The sequence below is a fragment of the Sinocyclocheilus anshuiensis genome, unplaced genomic scaffold (genome assembly GCF_001515605.1).
Source record: "Sinocyclocheilus anshuiensis isolate Anshui unplaced genomic scaffold, SAMN03320099.WGS_v1.1 scaffold502, whole genome shotgun sequence".
Taxonomy (NCBI): Eukaryota; Metazoa; Chordata; class Actinopteri; order Cypriniformes; family Cyprinidae; genus Sinocyclocheilus; species Sinocyclocheilus anshuiensis.
Genome location: NW_015544194.1, coordinates 2030731 through 2056290, shown reverse-complemented (window position 1 = coordinate 2056290; position 25560 = coordinate 2030731). Strand labels below are relative to the sequence as shown.

At 41.3% G+C, this 25560-nt stretch overlaps 1 protein-coding gene across 7 annotated transcripts in view; it reads left to right on the top strand.

Moving 5' to 3' along the window:
• Window positions 1-25560, top strand: part of LOC107696660 (zinc finger protein 536-like) — a 199813-nt gene that overhangs the window by 78632 nt on the left and 95621 nt on the right. For 6 of the 7 annotated variants that reach the window (XM_016497117.1, XM_016497118.1, XM_016497116.1 and 3 more), the window contains 2 exons: window positions 2573-2673; window positions 19200-21451. In XM_016497117.1, the coding sequence (XP_016352603.1) occupies window positions 2612-2673; window positions 19200-21451 (2314 nt within the window). In that variant the 5' untranslated portion in view covers window positions 2573-2611. The remainder of the gene's footprint in view (window positions 1-2572; window positions 2674-19199; window positions 21452-25560) is intronic. The other variant, XM_016497120.1, reaches the window with a different exon arrangement.

Genomic DNA, 25560 nt, shown 5'->3' with positions numbered 1-25560 from the left:
CTTCCCTCTCTCTCTCTCTCTCTCTCTCTCTCTCTCTCTCTCTCTCTCTCGCTCTGTGGTTTTTCTGTTCGTTTGAAACAATGGGGTGAAGGTGGTTTAAATGCCATGTGGGGCGGCATGATGGTGGCATTGTGGAGAATTTTTTCTTTTGGAGTCCATCTGGGCGCCTGTACCGGAGGACTCTATAAAAGCTGGTGGATTGGATGGAGTCATGGCCACGCTTTCCATTTATTAATGTGAAAGAGAGTGTGAAGCACAGCAAACATTTTATTCAACAATTATTCACCAATGGCTTCAGGCTCATAGATTTGTAGAGGTTTCAATCAAGTCGTTCTCAGCTGATATCCATTAAAGACACATAGTTGTGCATTATTTATATTTATTTATATTTTGACGGCATGGGGCCACTACTAGATTGCTGAGAGAATGGATGGATGCATTGACATCTAGATGGATTGCATTTTGTGAGAAATCCATTCAGTTATTTGATTGAAGTACAACCCGACTTTGATATATTTTATATTATTTTAATGTTGATCTGACCAAATCAAAACTTTCTTTATTCATAATGTCATGCATCATTCAAACATATAATGTCTTTAATCATTTTTATTCCTGTTAATCACATTTAATAATAATAATAATAAACAACTACAAAGAAGAGGATTGATTATTTATTTATTTTTTACATTCTGACACTTACATAAGCTTCTTTTTAGGGCAACAGTTAAAATGTGTTGATTTTAAGATTAAAGCTCAAAATGATACTCAAACAAGGATAAATTTCACATTAAAAGGGTCTTGAGGGTTAAACAAATATATCAAAGCCAAAATGAAAGTGTGTAAGGAGGGGAAAAAAACTGCTGAGAAATATCTTCCTGCGTCTTGACAGCTACCTTTCTGCCTAGCAATTTACCTTTAACTACAGTACTTAACAGTTTCAGGGCAATTTAAATCAAACACTTCCAGCCTTACATACTCCCATCATTATTTTTACAAAGCACCATGTATAGTTCTTTAATCAGTCAATCACGGAGTCTGTGCCATTGTAATGCACCCCTCACGCTTCCTGTTGTTCAAACACTATCACAGTTGAAATCAATAGAATTGTATTTTTAACTCACTTCAATCAAAACACCCACACTGTTTGTGTACTCTGCTCTCTCCATCAATAGTCTTAAGACCAAAAACTAAACTATTGCGTTGATGTTCAACCTACCGAACACATAGGCGTCGCTATGTTCGGGGAAGCGACAGTGCCTTGGGCGTGCCCAAGTCCAGTATTTTTTTTAATAATTTTTTTTAATTTTTGAATGACAAAAATAGAACTAATTGGAGAACCACTGCATGTTTTCACTAAAGGCACAATTTAATTACATTTGAACCGAGAATGAGTATTTTGGGAATGTGATATATTCATTCAAACAAATGGAGCGAGAGAAATGCAATATTTGTTTTGCTTTGATTAGCAGATTGGCAGGGATTTTTTGTTGTTGATGTTGTTGTTTTTCAGAAGAGAACCAAACATCTTTTCTCAAATCAAAACTTTTGGATTCCTGTTTTACCTAAAAGTGCAAGACTTCAGGTTCAGCCACCTCAACCCCATCCTAAAGTGATAATACCACCGTTTAAATCATAGTAATCCTTATCCTGAGGGTCTATGACTGTGGGATACATACATTAGCCTGCTTGTAGCCTTCTCTGTCCTGCAGTGGCACTGCTGATAAATACTTTATTAATAACTTTCTAAATAATGTGAAGTGTATTGTTGTCTCCGAGGTTGTATTAATAAACATGAAGGAATTTATTTGTCTTTAACAAAGCATGATTAATGCACATTAGTGTGTGTATTCCGAATTCTCGCAGTCTACTTTTCCCCGCCCAATGAAAAAAAGAAAGAAAAACACACACACACACACACACACCCATCAGCATTAAATATTTATGGCATAATATTAATGGTTTTGTAAAGAAAATAACAAGTTATTAATCCTCTGATTAACAACTGATTAACCTTTTTATTAAACACGTGATCCGTGCTTCGTGGATTCAGGATGTGTCGCTCGAGTGTGCTGCGGAATAATTATTTTTGTGTCTTTTTTAATTGCAAAAATTGCACGGATGAACTGTTTTTCTGCCCTTTTTTCTTTTCAAACATGCACAGATAGAGATGGATACGGCATTGCCGACACAATATTTTGTCGATGTTAAGCATCCTACAAAAAAAAACATGGACTAACTATAGCAGGACATAACTGTGGACAATGAGGTTTAATTCTCGCATCCGTTTACTCCTGTGTTATTGGCATGTGTGGAAAAATAGGGAGAATGCACACACTGCTAAAGGACAAGCGGCTCGCTGCTCATCTCACTGCCATTGTGGGTATTTTTAGGTCTCGCCTGAGTCAGTTCAAGCACAATTATGCTTATGTTTCACACACGCCAAGTGTGACTTCATCTTACGGGGTGGAAATGGGAGAAAAAAGAAAGCTGCCTGGGCAGTTTTGCAAATAAAATAAAACAATATAATTTATAGCATTTCACATTGTCACGATTTCCTGCTGCTTTTCAGCTTCCTGATACACAGACAGACAGAGAGACATGTAAAGTTATGAAGGACGGCCTGCAGGTCCCTCCTCCCTTGACTCCTTGGGAATGCAACACCCTCCTCACGTGATTAATACAAACGTGGGGCCTGGGCTGTTTTACAAGCATCAAAAAATCTAATTCATAATACGTTTTATACCCTGACCCCTGCCATCTATTGTGTCGCTATTCTTTAGCTTGCAGAATCCATCAAAGGCCATAGTGTTGTGAAAACCGACCACAATAGCAGTCTTTGTGTGGAGATGTGTGTGGGGATAAGGGTGTTGGGACACTTGTTGTTTTTTATGCTTGGTCTTATGATGGATTGGTGCTTGTTCGGTAGGGTCTCTTTGTTAACTTTCTCTCACACTCTCTTTTTTAATGTTTTTTTTTTTTTCTCAAATGGACTGATCTTACCTTCATTGACTTTCCTTCACCCCCTCGCTCAGTTTAAGGTCTCGCTTTTTCTCTTTCTGTCCTGCTGTTGAGTGTTCCTTACTTCCTCTTAACCTTTTTTTTTTTCTGCAGAGTCCTTCATCTTTGCTTTCTTTTATCATGTAGTCTTTCCTTCTCTCTCTCACTTTCAATCTTCACGCAAGCAAACTGGCCACCCTGGGAATCCCGGCAGTCAGTCACACGCCCCTCCAATATATATATATATATATATATATATATATATAATATATAAAATGTTCCTATTGAGGTCTTTTCCATCAAGTCATTCCCCAGGGTCTTGTATGGCAGTGGTTCTCAACTGATTTAGGACTATATCAAGTGGATGTCAAGTACTTTAGATATGAAGTGGTGAGGTTCTTTCTTTCTTTCTTTCGTTCTTTCTTACTTACTTACTTACTTACTTTCTTGCTTTCCTTCTTTCTGAGGATAAGGGCATGTCAAGCAGACTATTTGTGTTGACATGAGCCTAATTTGTTAGGGTCTACCCAATGAGTTTGATTGGATGCGTGACCTTTGGCAGCAACAAAGATATGTGAATTGTTTTCTTGTACCCTTTTAATGGTTGGTAAACATGTGTATTAACATTATTTGTCCTAAATATGCACAATTATATAATTATTTTTTTTATTTATACTTATCATTATATTATTGAAACATACATTTCACCCCACCCAGTTTGGTCATGACCCAGCAGTTCAGATGCACTGCTGTACACCATCTCTCCCCTGATAATCTCAAACCTGTATGTCATAATCCAGCCGCTGACACTCAAAAGGAAAGAGATAGAGAGAGAATACCTACTTAACCAGTCTCTTATCTTCATTTACTCTCCTTTTTTTTTTACTTTTGCTTTTTTCCATAGAGTATTGCTGCTTCTCAAAAGACAGAAAGCAGACAATTTGGAGCACAGAGAACGTTGATAGGGTTATGAAGTGCCCCCTCGAGGAGGTGTATGTGCGCACACACTTTCCATAGAGTATTGCTGCTTCTCAAAAGACAGAAAGCAGACAATTTGGAGCACAGAGAACGTTGATAGGGTTATGAAGTGCCCCCTCGAGGAGGTGTATGTGCACACACACACATTGGAGAGTTGTTCATTTATTCCTTGCTCTGATGAGAGCAGTACTTCGTGCCTTCAGTGTTTTGTGGCTAATACACACAACACTCTTGCACATATATATATATATATATATATATACACACAGAGTTCTGGCATGAAACTCTAGATGGCGCAGTCCGATAGGTCTAACTCAATCTGACCTAATGACATCATTATCCCATGGCACAGCTAATTGGTTCTCTCCTGTATAGGTGGCCAATGAGCTCGCTGCTCAACATTCAAATATATGACTAGTGTTTGCTGTAGCAGTTGCAGCTTGCTTCAGAAACCCTCCACCTTCCCTAGCTCCACCTGTATATATCTGCTATGAGGTGATACTTGTATGCTATATGGGGGTTATTTAATGTATGTTATATTTGAAGCAGCAATATTTCTTACATGCTCACAGCAGCATGTTGTGGATGTATTGGCAGTAGCAAGTCTCGGTACTTGCTCTGCAGCAGCAGCAGCGTAGCAGATCTATTCCGCCAAGACCAAAACATTAACATTGTCATGTACATTACCATGCCAATCCCTCCAAGAGTTGTCATGACAGAAATAAATATATATATATATATATATATATACATATGTATACATATGTCTTTCGGTCCTGCACATATATAAGAGAGCACAAGACACATAATTGATTTAGTGCTTGTTTAAAGAGAACATAGCTTTTTTAGCCCTACAACAAAAAGACATTTTAAGTCCCCAATGCTCAGCTTTCCAACTTGACACTAATGTAGACTGAAATACACACTTCCAAAAGTGCGTGTGACGCTTTTGGTGCGCATATTGTTTCTTTCTTTTTTCAAATGCTAGAATATACAGTGACAGACCTTGATAGGTGTTTTGTTGGTATATCGCTCTCCTGGTTTAATGAGCTTGTTTTCTATTCCGACCCAATTGTCAGTTCGCCTCTACGTTTCCTCTGTCATTCTCTGCCTCTAATGCACTGACAAAGATAGGTTTTTTTTTTCCTCCTCTGAATCAACCGTTCCCTGAATCAAAGCGTGAGAACTTCAGCTGTATGCCACAGCAGCCCTCTTCTGCCACACTTCCTCTCTCTCCCTGCCTGTAGCTTGGCGGCTTCCTCCTCAGCAGGGGGAAAGGTAAATCATGTGAGGAGAAGGACTGGGGAAGGGTAGCTGACTGTGACACGTACCTGTCAGCAGGTACTCAAAATAATTGGTAAATGACTGTAGCGGGATGGAGAGGGCTCTCTCTTCCCCTCCTCCGTTTGATAAATATTTGAAGTTGCCAGGCGGTCGTAGAGCACAGCGCAGAGAGTGGGAATATCACAGAGGTTGGGCTCGGAACGCAGACGTTACGGAGACGGCGTATTGTGCGGATAATCTAATTTCGAGTAATACACCTCTAAAGTTAAAAGCTAATCTGCTGGGACTCGATTTTGTAACCTAGCGAAGCAGACCTGCATTTATACCTGCATTAACTCAATTACATAGAGTGTAGGCTTATATTAGACCGACTATACGCACACACTCGCACGGACTTCAGTTGGCAGCCCTCTGCCACTTACACACATTAAATGTGAAAAATGCATAATTCTTCATAATTTTGAAACAATGCCATGGAAAGTTCAGTCCGATAATTACTCGGCGGACAAATGTGCTTTAACATTGGGAAATCTTCGCTCCCTGCCAATATTAGGAGCGCCATTGGGCTCTGTTTGTCTGATAATGAACAGTATTCATTTTCATCATGTTCCTTCAACCCTCCTCAACTCCCTTTACACCATAGTCAATTAAAGCCCTCAGGGCCCTTCTGTGCATAAAGGGATATATAATTATTTTGACATTTGGCTGCGGACATATTAGGCACACCCAGAGCACATTTAGAGCGAATAGCCTTTATAGCACGTTTAAAAGACCTGTTCCAGCTACAGCCAAAGAGGGCGACTGAGGATTGGTCAGGGAGTCTGGCTTCGCTTTACAAGGAAAGGTGAAGACGTTGCACCGGCATGTCCAGTTGTAGGCGGATGGAAGAATAAATGGGGAATTGGATCAGGTAAATGTTTTTTGTAGCTTCATTGGTTCAATATTTCGGTGCCCCTTCAATCTGACAGGCATGTTTATAAGATGGTGTTTCAAAGACAGCTGGGTAACGGCAGCTCTGAGACAACATACATGAACACCAATCCTGGCCAAAGGACTTTGGATAGCAAAGCACCCCTTGGTGTAGAGGAAGTGCGTTAGGCTAAAACGAAGGAGTGGGTGTACGAGGCCACAGAGGCATGTCCATAGCCTTTTCCGCTCTGCCGGCAGTGACTGGGAGACTCAGATAGGACGTTTGGGTAATGAAGCGTGAGGAGCACGTCCTATCCTCACAGCCTAGCGAGTGCTCCTCCAGGGCTGTCTGGAGCAGACTTGCAGGGTCATGCATGGCGTTCATTGGCATAAAACAGCTAAAGGTGTGAAACTCATCCCCGGGGCCCTTAGCCTCTTCGCCCTATAATGCTGAGTCAACTGAGCAACAGGGCAGCCCGCACCGATCCGTGGCGCTGGGACGGAATCATTGCTCTAGTGCAGGGAAGTCTTCTGAGAACAGACGCCAATGGTTACGGAGTAGCCGTGCTGTGCTTCTGAGTCAATTGGCTTGAATTACAACATGTTAAGGTGTTTTGATACCCTCTCTGGCGTTTAATAATACAACCGTCATTTTATGTGGTAGACATAGACCTGTGGCTGTAAAATAAACTAAGCTCAGAAATCAAGTCAGAATTCTGGTGTCATCAGAAATAGCCCAGTCCTTCAATATTCGCCTCTGCCATCTTCTGTAACAAATAAATGTCCTGATACAGCAGCTCTCCTCGGGACATTTCCATTGACATATGAGAATCGGGGAGAAATTTTTGCATCGCTTGCATTCCAAATGATCCACAGTAAGTGTTTTATGTGGACATTATTATCCCGATATGGCTCTCAATGCATGTAAAAAGGAATGACCCCACCATCGTGATTTATTCATTCCTGTCTAGGATATATGCATAGGCTCAAAAAATCCTCGATTCTGCTCAGAATGAAGGCAGATATATAATTCATGAAAGCTAATGCATTGTTTCTGTTGCTTCATCTCGTGGCCCTCCCCCCCTCTCTGCCAGCCTATTCTCTGGCAAAAGGTTGGCAATAATATCAGTATTGAAATGAGAAGTTTGAAAGACGCACTGCTTCCTTTTTATGTGTGTGTAAACTGATTTGAATCACACATTGGGGGCTTACTGAGCGGAGCTTTAAATGTTAAATGGGGGTTGAAGTCTGCCTGAACTAATTTGTAGAGCTTTGCACCATGTTGACATTTAAATGTGATAAGAATAGAAAACTGTATGCCGACCTATTTTGAAGATGCTTTCGGAATACATTCGCATCAGCCGTGGTCTATAATTAATAAAAAAAAAAAACAGGATATGCCCCCCTCCTCCAACCTTTTTTTGCACCAGATTTGATTATAATACAACCCTTACAAGGCACAGAATGACAGAAAAAATAAAGAGGGACTAAAATATGAGCATGGAGGGAATTAAGAGGGAAGTGGATAGCACACACCTGGGTTTGGAGGAGGGGTAGAGATTGCATCGGCTGGCTGCTGTGCTATCACATTACTGCGATCCAGCCCCTGTGTTTGTGAGAGCGAGCAGGGAGGAGAGGGACCTCGCCAAATCAGCATGCAAATAACGCCACATTGTTAACTTAATCAGATGCAGGAGAGAAAATATGGAGAGGGAAGAGGAAGGGAGGAGGGATGGAGGGAAGGCAAGATCGAGGGGAGGGGGCTGCACAAACAAGAGTCAGGGTCTTCTGAAATGGCGGAGAGTGAAAGATTAAACCTCTCTACCGATGGGGATGATGTTTGTGGGGTGCCAGTGTCAGGTCCCATAAGGGGTTAAGGGTCCGTGTGTGTGCATTTCTGTTTGGGAGTGTGTGTGTGTGTGTGTGTGTGTTAAGCAGAAGGCAGAGATGATGGAGGCCTCTTCTTGGAGATATGTGAAGTGTTTCAGACAGGCAGAGCTCAGTGATTGGCTTCATCACAGCCAATCAAGTGAAAGAGACCTGATGATCTACGTCCGTGTTAGGCAACCTAGTGTAACAGGTGTCACAATGGTTACTAGGGCTGTTTATAGACACATTTGTTTCCAGATTAATTAAATTCTGATTCACAAGCGTTCAATTTAAGTCAATTACAATTTTGGATTAGCTTTGATTATATTCAATTTATTTTGGTATAGTTGAGTTACAATGTCCATTTTTCTTACAAATGAAATACATTCTGTCTCAGCTGTTGCTGTAAATTATGCAGGAAAACTTCTGACTTGATACTTCTATGGAAATATACATTTTAAAAATTAATAACAGTACCCAAACATGCTGCAGTTCAATTGCTATTTATTTTAAATATTTTATAATCAACATAGCATAAAAATAAAGTTATAAAGAATGAAGTAAACTTTAAAGGTATTTTTGGTTAAAATTATTATGAAATAAAAGATATTTAATGAATATAGAAAATATGTCCGCCTTTTTTTTTTATGAAGGATAAATTTCATTATTTTTTTTTTACTTCTCATAATATCAGTACATTTATGTCTGTTTTAATGTAAACCAGCTGTAATAACGCTATAAAAACCTCCCATCTTCCGATCCGGCTGCTGTTTAGCTTTTGACAGCCAAATTGCGCATAGAGGTCACGACCTCCCCGGCAACGCTCATACGGAGATCAGCACGCGAGGCGCGCTGGCGAGCGATGGTAACACATACAACATGTTAACATGGCAGCTCGAACCAAACCAAAACAGATGAAGGGAGGAATATGTGTAATCCCTCCCCCCGCGAACGAAAGAGCCACGTGCCCACCTCGCATCTCTCGGGACTGAGAGATACCGGGAGGTCGTTTTTCACTAAAACATCCTTGATTTTATGAACTCGTCTTTCCTTTCTCTCCCTTTGCTTGCCTCCTCTCCCGTTGACTGCGGGTCACCGTGGCAGCCCCCCCTGAAAAAGGATGAATGTGTTATCATGTTCAAGGTCACAGAGGGCAGCGAGGAGGATAAGAATGTGTTGAGCTGGCCAGGGGAAGAAGAACGAGGGACTGAGTGAGGAGACGTGTGGAATCTGGTGTGCTGGCCAACCCAGACCTCTCTCAAACTGTGCCTCTGTCTCTTCCCCATCAGTTAAACTCCGATGCCCAAATGCCACAGGTGGAGGGTCTTACACTGACAGGCTATGATTTCCAGGTCAAGTGGGCTTGGCTTTGACCCCGTGCAGTGGGACCATGTATTTGGTACCTTGTTCTCAGGCTTTTGTTCCTGCTAGTACAGTGGATTGTTTAAATGTAGGGAATGTAAGTGTTATGCCTTCTTTTTAAATGCTGTAGAAAACTGGTGTTTAAACCAGTGGTTATTTTGAGGTGATATGAGGGAAAAAAACAAACAAAAATAAAGCTTTTAAAGTGTTCTGTAGTATAGTGTGGGTCATGCGTTCTCTTCGATGTCATTATAGGGCTTGCTTGCTTGAAAGTTTGAGAACCATTCTTGAAAATAACTGCGATTAAAAGGTGAAATGATTAGGTAATGATGAGGTTTTCCAAACACTTCCCCAGCTGCGATTTGTCAGAAACATCAATAGTCCCAAAACTTGCTATTGGTTGAGTCAGTGTCGCTAGCCTATGTCATGCTGGTCATGAAGGTTAAAACAACTCAACAGCAGTGTTTTGATAGCGTTTACACTTTTAGGGGATATCAACCTACTAATGGTCTACTCATAGATGGCTCTGCGTATTTTTATTATTTATTTATTCATTTATTCATAACACTGAAAAAATTGCACACTTGATCTTTAAGTTCTGCTCAGTGCGTTACCCTAAATGGGTCCTTGAAACATCAAGTATAAAATGTTAATTTGCATGGAAAAATATCTGTTAAGCTACAGACTGTGCAACACCTGCTTATTTTTGTTGCTTTTCTGCATAAAAAGAAACAGTGAATGTAGCTTTTTTGTTGCATGAATCATAAACCCTTTTTTTTTCATATATATAAACAAAAGCCTTTGAGGTTTGACCAGCTCTGCTTTGGTCGTTTAATCATAGTTGTGTGACAGCGTAACGTTGGCATGGAGGTAAACGTTTTCTGCCCGGTTTGTGGTCGAGCAGCGTTTTTCTCTCTCTCTGTCTCTGATCCTGCTGGGATCTGTGGCCTCACCATTTCCGATAAAGCCTGATAAATAAACATGTGCCCTGATCTCCCTGAGGTCCTCCACCCTCTCTCCAGAGTCCACCCATTCCACACACACTTCCTCCCTTCACAATTAGCCCACAATAAAACACACTTTTCTCTTAATAAAGAGAGGCTTTTTAACATACTCTCACCCACCACGGTCTTCCTCTTCTGCTCAGCAGTGATGAGCGACCGTGGAGAGAAGAAACACAGCTTTAGTAGGCCTATCTCGTCTTACCATTCCCAGACAAACAATAGAGCAGAAGACAAAAATAATTACAAATACAATTAAGTAAAAGAAAAAATATATTTTTACGTATAAGCTACAAAGAGTCATGAGCATTTCCAGTCAACTCTGACTTCCTGATGGCTTTAATAAGATTAGTGGCTTTCTTAAAGAGGATGTGAGAGGGCTGCTTTTTAAAAACATGCTCTATGGACAGAGAATGCTTGCGTAACCGTACGTCTCCGCATAGACTTTCTCACAAAAGTGAAACTTTCTCTCAGTATAGCTCAGGGAGTTTATCAAAGTGACAGAATAAAGAAGATTTAACATCAGCCATATTAAAAAGACATGCAGCGGTTCAATATTTAAAAAGCCCATTTACTACGACAGAAGTGCTTTTTCATTCAAGAGCATATGGCTACGGTACCTGTTTATAGTCTTATCGCCTTTCTTTCTGTGTGTGGGGGGAAAAGGAGAGACAAAAAAGGAGATATTTTCAAAAGACATTGAAGAATCATTCAATTAACAGCGACATGATGTAAAATAATTACTTGACTTGCCTCCCATAATGAGTATTTCTAATTAACCATACATTTGTTTTGTGAAAACTCCAACCTACAGGCTGCGGTTGTGAAGAGCTGGTAAGTATGCTGAAGTAGCGGCATATTTTTCTTTCCTGTGCTGTCTGTCTTACGTTGAGCACAATTCGGGACCGATGTATGCACACATGCAGCATTAAACACTGAGTCACATCTCTCTCTCTCTTTCTCTCTTTTCTCCTTTTTTCTCTTTTATTTTAATTAGCCATGCAACAATTAAAAGATTCACAAACTAAATTGAACCTTGTCTCCCTCTCCTCTCGACTCGATTTCAGCACCTGTCAAAACAACACCCCTTGTTGGAGTCATTATGCAAAACTCATACGCACAAAACCAGCATGTGTGAGAAGAAAACAGCAATTATTTCTGATATTCACTTATTTGGGGGTTACATTGACATTTAAGTTTTCCACAAAGGTAATCTTTGTTCGCCGCAGCTGAGAGGTAGAGAGGGTGTCGAGAGAAAACAGACTGTCACCTTCAGACAGTCAAATAAGTGATTGTGATACAGCTTCATATCACATTTAGCCAGGTCCTCTCTGGTGTCCTTAAAGGGATAGTTCACCCCCAAATAATGACTTTTTTTCTTCTGTAAAACACGGAAGAAGATATTTTGAAAAATGTCTTTTGTCCACGCGTTAAGAAGCGAACAGTGCAGGTTTGATCATTCAGAACGTTCTTCAACATATATTTGTGTGTGTGTGTGTGTGTGTGTGTGTGTGTGTTCTACAGAAAGCATACAGGTTTGGAACGACATGAGGGGGAGTAAATTATGACATAATTTACATTTCTGGGTCAGCTATCTCTTTAAAAGTTCAGAGCTTGATACAACAGTGGCAGTTTTGGTGGAGGGGTGTAGTGTTCAGTCCTAACAATGGAGGCCTGATTTTTTTTACGATTTCTGGTAGTATCCATCAGCATTGTCCCATAGTTGCTGTCCTGAGCAGAAGGAAAGATGATGTAATGTTTGGATGATGGCCCTTTTGCCCATCGCCACACTGCGTTCATTGTTTTTCGGCTTTTCTGTGCTGAGGTGTAGTCATGCGTGACGGCTGGTTCGAACACGACTCGCTCGGCCTTGCCACGAAGACACATCCCTGTGTTTCTGATGGGACTGCCAAAAGATCTTTAGGTCAGACAGGGTTAAATTATTATTTTTCAGCCTTTAGTGTCTACCACCTCATGCACAATTGAAATTTCTCCATAGTTGTGGGCAGAAACTACAAGGGAAATTTTTTGAGATGAATCACGTGTTGACCTTTAGTGAAGTATGTTTTACGCTACTTTAGCCTTCATCGCCGGTCACTTGAATTTGTTTCTTTCTTTGTTTGCGAGCGAGGTGAACAGTGTAGCACTTTTCTTTGTAGCTATCCCACTTTTTATGCACAGACCCCCTCTAGCCCACCTCTACAATTTAACAAATGCTCACAGTTATCCATCTTTTTTCCCCTCTCACAGTCTGAGATCTACAGGCAGGAGGCTCGACACGCTGTGACTACCATTGTACCTCTCTCGCACACGCATATACACACACATACAGAGCACATCTGCTGGTCTTCGGGATAATGCTGCACATGTTTAACATAAAGGGAGGCTTTGAGCTTCAGGCCGGCTCTGGATGATGATGAGGATGAGGATGCAGCAGGCCAGGACAATGAACTGTGGGAATTCTTTGGTCTCCCACTGATCTTCCCTCCCCTGGCATCCCAACAAGCCTGTCAGACACACAGGATAAAAGCAGCAGCATTTTTCTCTCTGCTCATCCTTTCAAGGGCTCATACTGATCTGTAGAGATGAGCTGAAAGCTGAACTACCTGTTGAAATGTTCTCTTAAGATGCTCTCAATGACATATTGTGTGAGACAGACACCGGCAGAGTCTGAGAGAGTTTTGCGGGCTGAGCTAACAGACGGTAGCTGTGTAGAGAGGAAGGCGACGCAACCCGTGTGTATTTGTAACTGTAACAATTTGTCTGTGGTGGCTTCGCAACCTATGAACCTAGGTATAATTAGGTCACTTACTGTCTAACCACAAATAAGAAAACAACCTGCATCATGCAGTGAGCTGTTTGCTGGATGAGAACGAGTTCGTCCTTTCAGGCTGCATGCGTTTCTTCTGTTTGATTCAGTTTCGGTCTTGTGCTGGGAACCTTTGCTTAATGCCTCATTACAGCCACTAATAATCCAGTTCAGTCAAAGAGCATCGGGAGGAAGAAAAACAAGCCACGTTTTATTGGATTAATTAGAACTATTCTGAAGACCACCTGCAACCGACTAAACACGGGCAGAGAAAGAGAGAGAGACAGACAGATCGGACCTCGCTGATAAACACGCAGTGATTTTAACAATCGCTATCGGTTTATGATTTTGTTGTTGTGCATTTCTGGCCATATTCCCATAGGTGCATAACATGCAGTGCTGTTTCCATCCATTAAATATGCAGCATATGGCAGCCATTTTCAAACACCAAAGAGTTAATTTCTTTTTGTTTTATACCATATAATGATTTGGAGGAAATAAAAATGACTTTTGCACTTTCTGTAAATAATGAGTGATTTATCAATAACGATGACCTCTTTCATAATGAATTAATCAGCTACTGCATAGTAATTAGTCAATGGATTTTGGTCGATAAAGCTTCACAATAACAGAGCAGCTAATGGCCTCGCGATCTATATTTTTATTTTCATTTCAACTCATGAATACTTTGACTTCAGTTTGTTTTACTTGTCAATGCCTTCTCCCCCCTCTAAACCACCGTTTTCTGTAAATGTACACATACTTTTCCCAAACAAGGATGCAGAAGGACACCAAAATTATGTTATATCAAGACGCAAAGCCCAAAAGAGCCAGATCTGCTCTCTGTTATTTGATTTAGGGCTTGAACATGCTGTGTAATCTAAAACGTTTAAGGATTAGATGGGTTTTATGTCCTCTTTGAGGTTAGCTGTACACTTAAAAACTCTTTGTTCAGAGTCTGTCCAAGGCTAAAGTTTACTTGTGCGTGTGCGTGCGTGTGTGTGTCTATGTATGTGTGTTTTATATGGAACTTTGATTCTGCCCTACATGTTGATTTGCAAGAAGCCACTAGAGGACCAGCTCAAGGATGCGAACGCGCACAGGTACCTCAAGTTTAATGTAATATTTTGTCGCTACAGAGGCCTTAATTTAGTCGTGTTCACCTTGACGTTCCAAAATCAAAGCCTGGCCCTCCCGAAAGCTATCTAACTGCCAGATAATGCAAAACATATTCATGCACTTTGCAATTCTTACTGCAGGCTCTATCAGAAACCACAATGAGTTCAAATATCTTAGATGCACCTTTGTTTAACGTCAATGCATCACATTTGCTACTTGAATCACACTTGTCACAAAGTGCACTGGTGTGTTTGCATTTCTCATGGTGATATATAGATCATGCTATATGCTCATAACATAAATCACACTGTATACTCTCTGGTGTTGAAACCATGGCCCAGCTTGACAAAGCAAAGATAAGAAGAGAAGGACAGCATTCTGATTTTGCCATGTGCACCCTCTAATTAAGATGTGGTTTGCAGAGCTTGCAAAAGGAACAGAATGTGATGTAAAGTGAGGTAAAGATAAGACAAAAATCTGGTTGTTTTGCCATGTTGCTTGAAAGGCTCAGTATTAACCACAGACTGTAAAGCTGCATGCCACTGGGCCCTGTGTGACAGTGCACTAAAGGAAGTCTCAGTGGCTTTTCAAGAGACACGGCGGCGGTGCACGCGTTAATTAGAGCACGCTGCTGCTGTTACGCTACGTGTGACAGGTAGTATCAGGCCGCTGAGACTCGATCGTTTCGTCTAGCTCTTGGCTAACCCAGCTGCCCCAGCCTGAAGAGAGCGAGAGGGAGAGAAGAGGGGGAAGAGGGAGACGGGGGTGTGGGACAAGGAGCCACCACCGTGTTTGCTGTCAGGCCTACATGCTGTGGGCCACGACTCAATGGCACTGATCCAAATAGGTGAGGCATTAGCATTTCTAACAGAGGAAGGATAGGCACTGAAACTTTGCAGGGCATCCTACAAATGCAGATAACAGAGACGTTCATCGCTGAAGAAATGTATTGAGAGGCAGAACGCTGAAATCTTAAATGTGCTGTAGATGTATGAAGTGGAGTGTTTTAAATTTGCTTCTAGGTATAGCTATAAATGAACAACCACATGAAAACGTGAAAAAGCGAATTGCGCATAGCATTTTTTTTTCAGCTTTCTTCTGAATTAAAATTACAGTTTATGCATTTTGACAAAATGCCCCCCACCCCCCGCCCCCAAATTGCTTGCTGCTCTGCAAATTTGGTTCAGAGGCATTTTCAGATATGCATTAAGCATGGCGATGTTTAAGAGCAGATGTATTTAGATTTTAATGACTTTGTTTCATTTGAGATAAGGCTTTTGGCTTGAAGTTTCTGCTAATTATACTGTGGAAAATATGCACTTTACTGATAATTGTTCCATAGTGATGCCGCTCTTAAAGTATTCCCAGTATCAAATTTATTTATTAATGTATTCATTTCTTAATTTATTTATAGATGCTCTTTAAAATATTGCAGACTGTGTGTTATTGTTTGTGGGTGTATTTGTGTCAGGCGTTTTCATTCACATATGAACTTAATACTTTGCCTCTGCAGAAGTGAGTGTTTGTGTGTGTGTGTGAGTGTGTGACACCTCTTTAACCATATGAAATGTCCTTTTTAATCAGAAAAAAAAATGAAATGACTTGGGAGCAAGGAAGGCATATTAATGCACTTAATTTGCATACAGTCGTCAGGCGAGGCTATGTTCAAAAACAAACTGGATTCGTCAGTTCATTTCACATTGTTCCTTTGTCTATCTGCCTTTGTTATATGGTAAAGATAAAGAAGGAAATCAAATTGAAGAAAAGGGCAAGCAGTTATCTCTCCAAATGAGCAACTGCTCATCATGCCTCGCTTAAATCATAGATTTCTATTGCAGAAAGCATGCTAGCCACATTCAAAAAGGGCCTCGTTTGATATCTGCCAGGATTTGCTGCGATGTCGACAAAAGCAATTTGAACAACTCGCTACCCAAAGAAACGCCAAAGTCATAAGGCGTTGCACTAAACCCAAACATCACCCAGCACTTGTAGGTCTTTGTCTGAGGACCGTTGCTTTAATTAGATGACCTGGCAGAGCGAACCGTCCATGATTTATATTTGTCTTGCATTTACTCCTGTATTACATTTTGCTGAATATGAGAAATCCTCACAGAACTGCTTAGCTATGTATAATTTGCAGTGCACGTGCTTACACGCGTGAGTGTGTTTATAACACACCCAGTCTTTAAATACATAATACACCTACAGTTTATTGTTCGCATCCAGATTCCAGCCTTTTTTTTTTCTTTTAAATTTCTCAGAGTTATAGCTCTGGACAAAAGAGGAATGGCATTCAGCAGCAGCCCACAGTGTGTTTAGAAGCGACTGGAAGTGGCCTCAGTGTTTTTATTCATGTTGGAGAGATAAGACTTCAACCGACATAGCGTAGGAAGAGCAAATAGCTAAAGAACAGGCGGCCCTTATTAGAGTTCTTATGAGAGCATCAGCAAATATGTGCTCCAAGCCCACTGCCTTCTACTGCAGACTGAGTGTGTGTGTGTGTGTGTTGGTTTGTTAGTCTTTGTGTATTTTTCTCTAGAAATGCGCTTTTTTGTACCAGACCAGTAGGTTCCTTCAACTGGTTGTCGGAATTGCTGCTGCATGTCAACAAAGAAATCAGTTATTTGTTTTCCTGTGCATTGGGTCATGTGAAAACCATGTACAGGAGCTGTCATACTGCCATGAGAAAAAGTGAAATATAATGTGTCAGCAGCTCAGGTGCTGAGTCATTAGGTAGTCCCTCTCTAATAAGTAAACTGGGTCAATCTGCACCATTTAAAAGGTTTATTAATGACCAAAGGGTGTGGGTTCCTGGCCCAGAACACTTTACCTTTCCTCAGGCGATGAGTGTGTGAGAGACAAACCAGCATGTGTTTCCAAATAATGTGTAGAGAAGAGAAAGCTCTCATCTCCATTATTCTGGACGCAGTTTCCTGAACACCTGCTCTTGCCATTGTCTTTGTTAAAATGACCACAGTGCATTTATTTCACATTCATAATCATGTGTTAAAGCGCATAGCCACTGTTACCAGGCAGCATACTAATCAGCTTAATGAGATATTATACAATATTTTGTTGACCAAAGCAAAATTCACTTCATTGTTTCTGAAGCTTGACCCTGTCAGTTGCAGGGGAATGCAGCAACATCATTATCCTTCCTTAAGATGGTGAGTAGCATGCTAAATAAGCACAAGCTATCCAGATGACAACAGACACTGCTCATGTATTCGTTTTAGGCTGACGGTTCATTGGGCCACTTTGTGACCATTTTAAATGACTGGGAAGCCTCTGATACTTTGGGAACCCTTTCAATAACACCAACTGTTGTTTTCTTCTCATCGGAAGCCATACGAGAGTGAGAGAACAGAGAGAGGGAAAAAAAAGAAGGTGAACACAGAATGATTTGCATCAAACGTAATGTGCCTCTTAATGGAAAATTACGCCAAGACAAGTGTCGCAGCAGTGAGATAAGGGCTTGTGTTTGCTGGAGTAACCCCTTGGTTTTAAGTGCTATTGTTAATATCATAATTGTAGTATTGCGGTGGCTTCATGACAATACCATTGCTCCGTTTCATTAAGGCGTGTAATTGGAGGGATTCTGATAGGATGGGACCAAGTAGCTTAATTATGCGGCGCCTTGCCGTGTTTACTGGGTAATTATTGCCTCCAAAATTGTGTTACTGTTTGAGAAAAAGTTCTGAGAGTTGCAGCTTCTCTCCCCAAGTGTGAGAGTACATGTAGTACTTCATAAATCAGAGGGAGATGAACTCACTCTTTTTTTTTCTTCACACTTGTCACTGAAGTGCAGTCATCGTTGTTAACCATTTCCTCACACCATAGTCAGACTGCTGACACACAAAGGGGTACTCAAGAATGAACTGAATTAACTGCTGTATGGTGTGATTTCCTTTGCCAGACAATGCAGTATATAATCGGAGATGTAGATTCACACAAAAGACTATATCTACTGTTTTGTTTCCACCCCTACACCCACTTCAGCAAAAAATGAAATACCTTTGTGTTTGTGCTAATGCCTAAGACAGACTTGACACTGTGATGCTATTTAACTTAAATTGTGTTACTGTTTGAGAAAAAGTTCTGAGAGTTGCAGCTTCTCTCCCCAAGTGTGAGAGTACATGTAGTACTTCATAAATCAGAGGGAGATGAACTCACTCTTTTTTTTTCTTCACACTTGTCACTGAAGTGCAGTCATCGTTGTTAACCATTTCCTCACACCATAGTCAGACTGCTGACACACAAAGGGGTACTCAAGAATGAACTGAATTAACTGCTGTATGGTGTGATTTCCTTTGCCAGACAATGCAGTATATAATCGGAGATGTAGATTCACACAAAAGACTATATCTACTGTTTTGTTTCCACCCCTACACCCACTTCAGCAAAAAATGAAACACCTTTGTGTTTGTGCTAATGTCTAAGACAGACTTGACGCTGTGATGCTATTTAACTTGGAAATATGACCTTCACCACACTATACAGTATTTCTAAAGGTCTAAGAGAAAAGGTCTTTATTTTTTATGAAATCTGAGAGCAGAGTGGATGTTCTTCACGAGCAGTTCTCAGACAATGGTGAAGTTAAGATAGTCTGCTGTGACCTGTTCTGTTCAAATTATTGCACGTTTACTCATATTGTGGATGTTTGTTACTATGTACGTGACGTTCCGCGTATCATTTTACTTTCATTGATATATTGTGCAGTATTTCCTGTTGATTGTGCACAGTGATAATACAATATGTTTACTAGTGATGCCTTAAGGCTATAAGGAGGTGTGTGTTGACTGCATACCTGCTGTTCTATGCTTTTGAATAGTCTACTTAATGCCTGTTTTGTGTCTTTTGTCCTTTAGGATGGAGGACTCTAGTTTGTGCCTTGGTGTATCCTCGGTGGTCCCGGATGCTGACACCCATCTCAGCAATGCAGTACTTAATGGCCGCTATCCAATCAGTCAGAAACTTCATCAGCTGACTGCTCAGCTGGGTCATGCCTTTCCTGAATTACAGAGTCGCCAACAGATCCCAGAGGAAAAGGCAGCCACCCCGCTGGATGAGAAAACCCACGCTGCCTTAGCTAGTCAGCCAATCAGCAGTCAGATGGCCTTACTGGCCAACCAGCTTAACCGTGACATGGATGTGGGTGCCCTGAGTGGTCTCAATGGCCGTGTTGATTTGCAGCAATTTCTCAATGGGCAGAACTTGGGAATCATGTCCCAGATGAACGACATAGAAGATGATGCCCGCAAGAACCGCAAATACCCCTGTCCGCTATGTGGCAAGCGCTTCCGCTTCAACAGCATCCTGTCTCTTCATATGCGTACACACACTGGAGAGAAGCCCTTCAAATGTCCCTATTGTGACCACAGAGCTGCTCAAAAGGGTAACTTGAAAATCCACCTCCGCACCCATAAGCTGGGAAATCTTGGTAAGGGCCGTGGTCGCGTACGTGAGGAAAACCGGCTGCTTCATGAACTTGAAGAGAGGGCCATTCTACGTGATAAGCAAATGAGGAACAGCTTGCTGCAACCCTCTCAACCTCTTCCACCCCATGTGGGTATACAGGGTCACAACCAGCAACAGCCTAGCTCTGCCTGTGGCCTGCTCACTCCAACCAGTATTGGTGGCTCGCCTGATGGACTGAGCCAGCCGTCTGCCTCACCTAAGCCTGCAGGTACCAACCTGCAAGATGAGCAAGCCCTCAACCCAGCCCAAGGATTTCGGTGCACTTTTTGTAAGGGTAAATTTAAGAAGCGCGAGGAGCTAGAGCGCCACATTCGCATTCTCCACAAGCCCTACAAGTGTACCCTGTGTGAATTTGCTGCTTCCCAGGAGGAGGACCTCATCTCCCATGTGGAGAAAACCCACATCACAGCTGAATCAGCCCAGGGACAAGGCACAGGAGCTGGCAATGGAGAGAAGCCCAACAATGAATTTCGTTGTGAGGTTTGTGGCCAGGTTTTCAGTCAAGCTTGGTTTCTGAAAGGCCACATGCGGAAACACAAAGACTCCTTCGAGCATTGCTGCCAGATCTGTGGACGCCGTTTCAAGGAGCCCTGGTTCCTTAAGAATCACATGAAGGTGCATCTCAACAAGTTGGCTATCAAGAGCAAGCCCCCTGTTGGTGGAGGAGCTGGTGAAGATGGACCCTCTGTGAACAGCATGAGCAGCCTGGCTCAAGAAGCCCATGCCAACTTGTATTCACGTTACATTTCTTGTCTACGAAGTGGCTTCCTCACACCCGACAAGCAAGGCCTGGCTGAACAGCAGCACCAGATGCTGGCCAAGGCCGGTATAGCTATGAAGGAGAAGGAGATGCTTGGAAAGCTCCTGAGCCCAATGGCCAGCATGGGCCATGGCTTAGGGGAAAATGAAAAGCGCTCACTCTTGGGTTGCCTAAACCTGGTGCCCCCTCTGAAGTCAAGCTGTATGGAGCGCTTGCAAGCCGCAGCTAAGGTGGCAGAGATGGACCCCCTGAACAGCTATCAAGCCTGGCAAATCATGGCACGTGGAATGGCTATGGAACGCTCCTTCATGCCAAAAGAGCAGCACCATGAAGGGCATGGACAAGAAGATGAACTTGCCAGTGCAGCTGGGATTGTTCACTTTGGGAAAGACAAGCTTGATCACCCAACCTTAGGCTCTAGTGATGGTTCCAAGCAGAAGCAACACCCTGATGTCCTTCATGGAGTCAAGACAAGTGGAGGCATGATGCCCATGAAAGATGAGGGTGTAAGCTTTGATAGCCACCGTGAGTTCTTGCCTCACCATGGGGGTCTGGGCCTGGGCCAAGGGCTTGAGTACAGCCTGGCTGGCCTGAAAGAGAAAGCGACTGAATGTCCCGACTGCGGCAGAGTTTTTAGAACCTACCACCAGATGGTGGTCCACTCCCGGGTACACAACAAGGACCGTCGAACCCTAGAGGACAGCTCCCAGCATGGTCTGGATGAAAGGCGTGGCTCAGCTAGCGACCCTGAATCTCAGTCCATCAGCCGATCCACCACCCCAGGCTCCTCCAATGTGACAGAAGAAAGCGGTGCTGGAGGCGGACACTCCCAAACAGGCAGTGTGCAGGATGACAGTCCCCGCCCTTCTTCTCCATCTTCAGGTAAGAAAAGTATCAGTCAACTTGAGTGACTTACAAGCAAATCTAGGAATTAAGGTATTTAAATATATATATAAAGCTCATAGCATTGAACATACTGTATATATTTAATTGCCTTAATGCTTTTCGGTCAACTCTCTGTCATTACAATAATAAAACTTGTGTGATGCTCACAGGATTCAGTTCTGTTAAATCAGTACATTTAAATAGCAATTATCTAATGGGAGCTTTCCAAAGTAGCAGAATTACAACCCTAAGAGAGCAATTTCACAGTGGGTAAGAACAACTGAGGAAGAACCTGTGGGATGCAAATTGGTGTGATGGCCATATCGAGGGGTTTAGATCCATACATAGCACTAGCATGCTAGTTGTGTCTACCAAGGAGGTTTAGTGAGACACTGATCCTCAAGCCTCAGCACGATGCCTATATTCTCTGTGTAAAGTAAATGCTAAGGTCTTTCAGAATATGTGACAGTTGGCCTTTTAAAGCTTTCAAAGTTATCCGTCGACTTTAGAGATCGTTAACAATAGACAGCTAATGCAGTAAAGCCACCACTGAAACCAATGAAAAGGAAGTGAATGCAGTTGTGCTCTGGTGTTCTTCACAGTTAGTTCTTTCAGTTTACAGAAAATGGCTGATTGTGATGTTGCTGTTAGGTGGTGGGTAGGTGATCAAATGCGCTAGCAATGTAGCAATGCCAACGTAAATCTGAGCAGCACATTCAGTGCATAACGTTGACAAGTAATGTCACTGTTCAAATAGCCATCAAACACCCTTAGGAGGAGTTAGTGTCTTTATTTACTGTGAACTTAAACTAATTTATTAATGAGGTTTCTGTACTTTGGCTATCATTTAGCATCCATTAAATTCTCTGTTAACTATGAACTATATAAAAACAACTTCCATATTCCATTCTCACAATGGAAAGCCTAGGTAGATGTACGGACATGTTACAAGTGATTAAAACATCCTGCTGCAAGGGAGAGGGACAAACCCCGCCCCATCTGTGGAACTCAGAGCTTGTGAGATAAAATGTATGTTTAGTGGGATTAAGTGAAGCTGCAGCTAATGATTACAGAAGTTTTAAAGGTAACTTTCTCATTCCTTGGGGTGGTACACCACTGTTAAGCAGCCTGGCTTAATTAGGTCACGTCTATGTGATAATCAGTTAGCTTAAGCTAAACAAGACACTAATTAAAGATATACATATAAAGCAGGTAAAAAAAAAAAGAACTTCATTTGCTGGGTAAAATGTGCTTTTAAGTCATCAAAAAAAAGAAAAAAAAAAAGGAAAAAAGTGGCTTAGCTTAAGGCTCTAAGCAACTTAATTTCAACAGCAAAGAAGAAATTGTTTATTTATTCCCAGTCCTTATCACCCTCATGTAGTGAGATGAGTTTGAACATGCAGTGGGCTATGTTTATTTTAATCTAAGGAATAATAACAGACAACCCCCACCCCAATTAGGAATTAATGAAAATGAGAAGAAGATAAAACCTATTTTCTTTACAGAGACTATTAAACCTAAACACTCCTCAACAGAAAGGAGGGTATGTTACGGAAGTAATTATCCAGTGAATTTTAATGCAGGAAGTTTATTTTGCTTTCTTTTGCATCTCTCTTACTACTACTTTGAGATTTAGGTCATGGCATTTTATAAACACTTCTCAAGCTTTTGTTAGATTGGCAGGGTATTTGGAATTAAAGTGATTAGTGTTTAATAATAAAGATGTTAAGCACTAACTGAATCATGGGACAGAGAATGAAAATACAATTTATTTATTGATTCTTTGGCAGTCTCATAGCTTTTATTGTACACAAGTAGACCAGTTTTAATAAACACAAATCTGAAAAATGGTTATGTGATGTTTTGCCAATGTCACCATTACTTATTTTTTCTCTCCCTCTTTTACCATCTTACCATTTGCATGCTCTTTTGCTATAATCTATTCTCTCTCTTTCTGTCTGAGGTTTCCTCCAGCTTGTCTGACGGCATTTATGGACATTTTTTAAAACGTATTATTTAAAAAAGGTATAAATAATTACATAAATAGTAATATAATATAATATAATATATGTATGTATTTATTTATTTGTTTAAATAATGATACAGATTCTCTGTTGGTTTTACATTTCATATATGGCCATATGTTTTGGATAATTTCATCTTGCTGAAAGATTAACGCTCACCCAGGTATTTTTAGCAGGCTGAAACAGGTTCCCTTGCAGAAATTCCCAATATTGTGGCCCATCCTCTGTTACTTATATTTTAACAAGACACTCAATGCCTACAGCAGTTTCACAGCATGATGCCATGCTACCATACTTCACTGTAGGTATGGTGTTTTTGAAGTGTGGGCAGTGTTACATTCATGCCTCACATATTGTTTTACATTTTTTGGCTGGAAATCTTGGCCAAGTCCAAACATCCTCTCACATGATTCTTGAGTCTGACTTCTTTTGTGCCCCCCTCCCAGATACAGTATGTGCCACCCAGAGGTAGCTGAGCTCATAATGTGAGTGATTGTTGAACCTACAGTATAATCAGTTTACAGCTTCTGAACTTTGTGGCCTGAAACTCTGTAGCTCTGTAGATTACATTCTGGTTTGCACAGTTTTCTAGCATCTGGGTGTGTTGTCACTTTTCTCATAATTTTACTTGTAATGCCCACTATATTTTTTCATATATATTCCCACTCCCTCCTTCCCTCCCCCTCTTCCCTGTGCGTGTGAGGTAGTGTCAAGGTAGAGTGTGATCACCAGCTGAAATCCCACGTCGCTGCCCAGCTCAGTTGGAGCAGGCAGGGAGCTCTCACTGTGCAGCAGGCATAATGCCAGCCCCCCTTCTTGTCTTAAGATTGACCTTCAGGTCTCTTTGCTTGCAAGTACAGGGAGGTGTGTGTGTGTTTATGGGGGAATGATGCCATAGTAAGGGGCAGGCAGTTTGGCAGATTCTCTGACATACTTATTTAAAAGTATGCATGCACATGCTCAGGGGGCTGTGCTTTCAGGCCATGACACAAAACATGTACTTTACAAACCCTTACAAACTAAAGGTGTGATGTACAGGGAAGGAAGTGTTGCACTGTATGTTTACCTACTGGTGCTTTAATGTTTAATGCTGCATATCTTCATTAGCCCAGCATTTGTTTAAGGTGGGGAAAATATGTATTTTCTCATCAAGATGATTTAATTTCTTTTAATTAGCAAGGATATAACAAGAAAATACATATAATGGCCTGTTTATAATATATATATACACACGTGTGTTTTTTTTCTTTTGGGGTGAGGAAGGGTGTATATATATATATGTAGTATGCAACAGGATGTGGCATGTCATACCTCTGTTTTACTTTTAATATCTTGCACGTTCCTCTACCCCAAAGAGAACAGACTTCCTTTATCATGTGTTGATTTTATTTTCTTTTTTCTTTACCCTCTCTTTAAGGTACGGCATGTCATACCTCTGTTTTACTTTTAATATATCGCTCGTTCCTCTAACCCAGAGAGAACAGACTTCCTTTATCATGTGTCAATTTTATTTGCTTTTTACTTTACCCTCTCTTTAACATATGGCAGATTCATCTGCTGTCTCCCTTCAGCAAGCTCACCCAACCTCTAAACCACCTACCCACTGCAATTTTGAGTTAAACTTGAATTACAGTAATCAACAATAACATCTCAACTGTGAAAGAAGGTCGACACAATCGCTTTTGTCTTTGACACTGCACTTGTTTAAACACAGAGAGAGACAGATAAAAAGGGAAAAAAAGTTGCCTCAGAAATGTCCTTTAAAGGCCTTTCTCCTCTCCTCTCAATAATCAACCTTAAATATGCTTCTTGTGCAATAGAATTTCCAGCCTCTGTACATCTCTTCCACCTCTTTCCTTCTCTCTCTTTTTTTTTTAGTTTATTAAATTTTTCCCTATTTTCTTTTATTTCTTATTACCATTACAAGATTGGCTTGACTGAGGAGGGGATCTATTGTTATTTCAGATTCCGCAGTCTGAATTGGGCTTCATAAACAAGGGGGGTTCATTCCTGATAGTGTTTCTGAATTCATTATTGTGGGACTTTGAGTGACAGCTGAGAGAGAGAGAGAGAGAGAGAGAG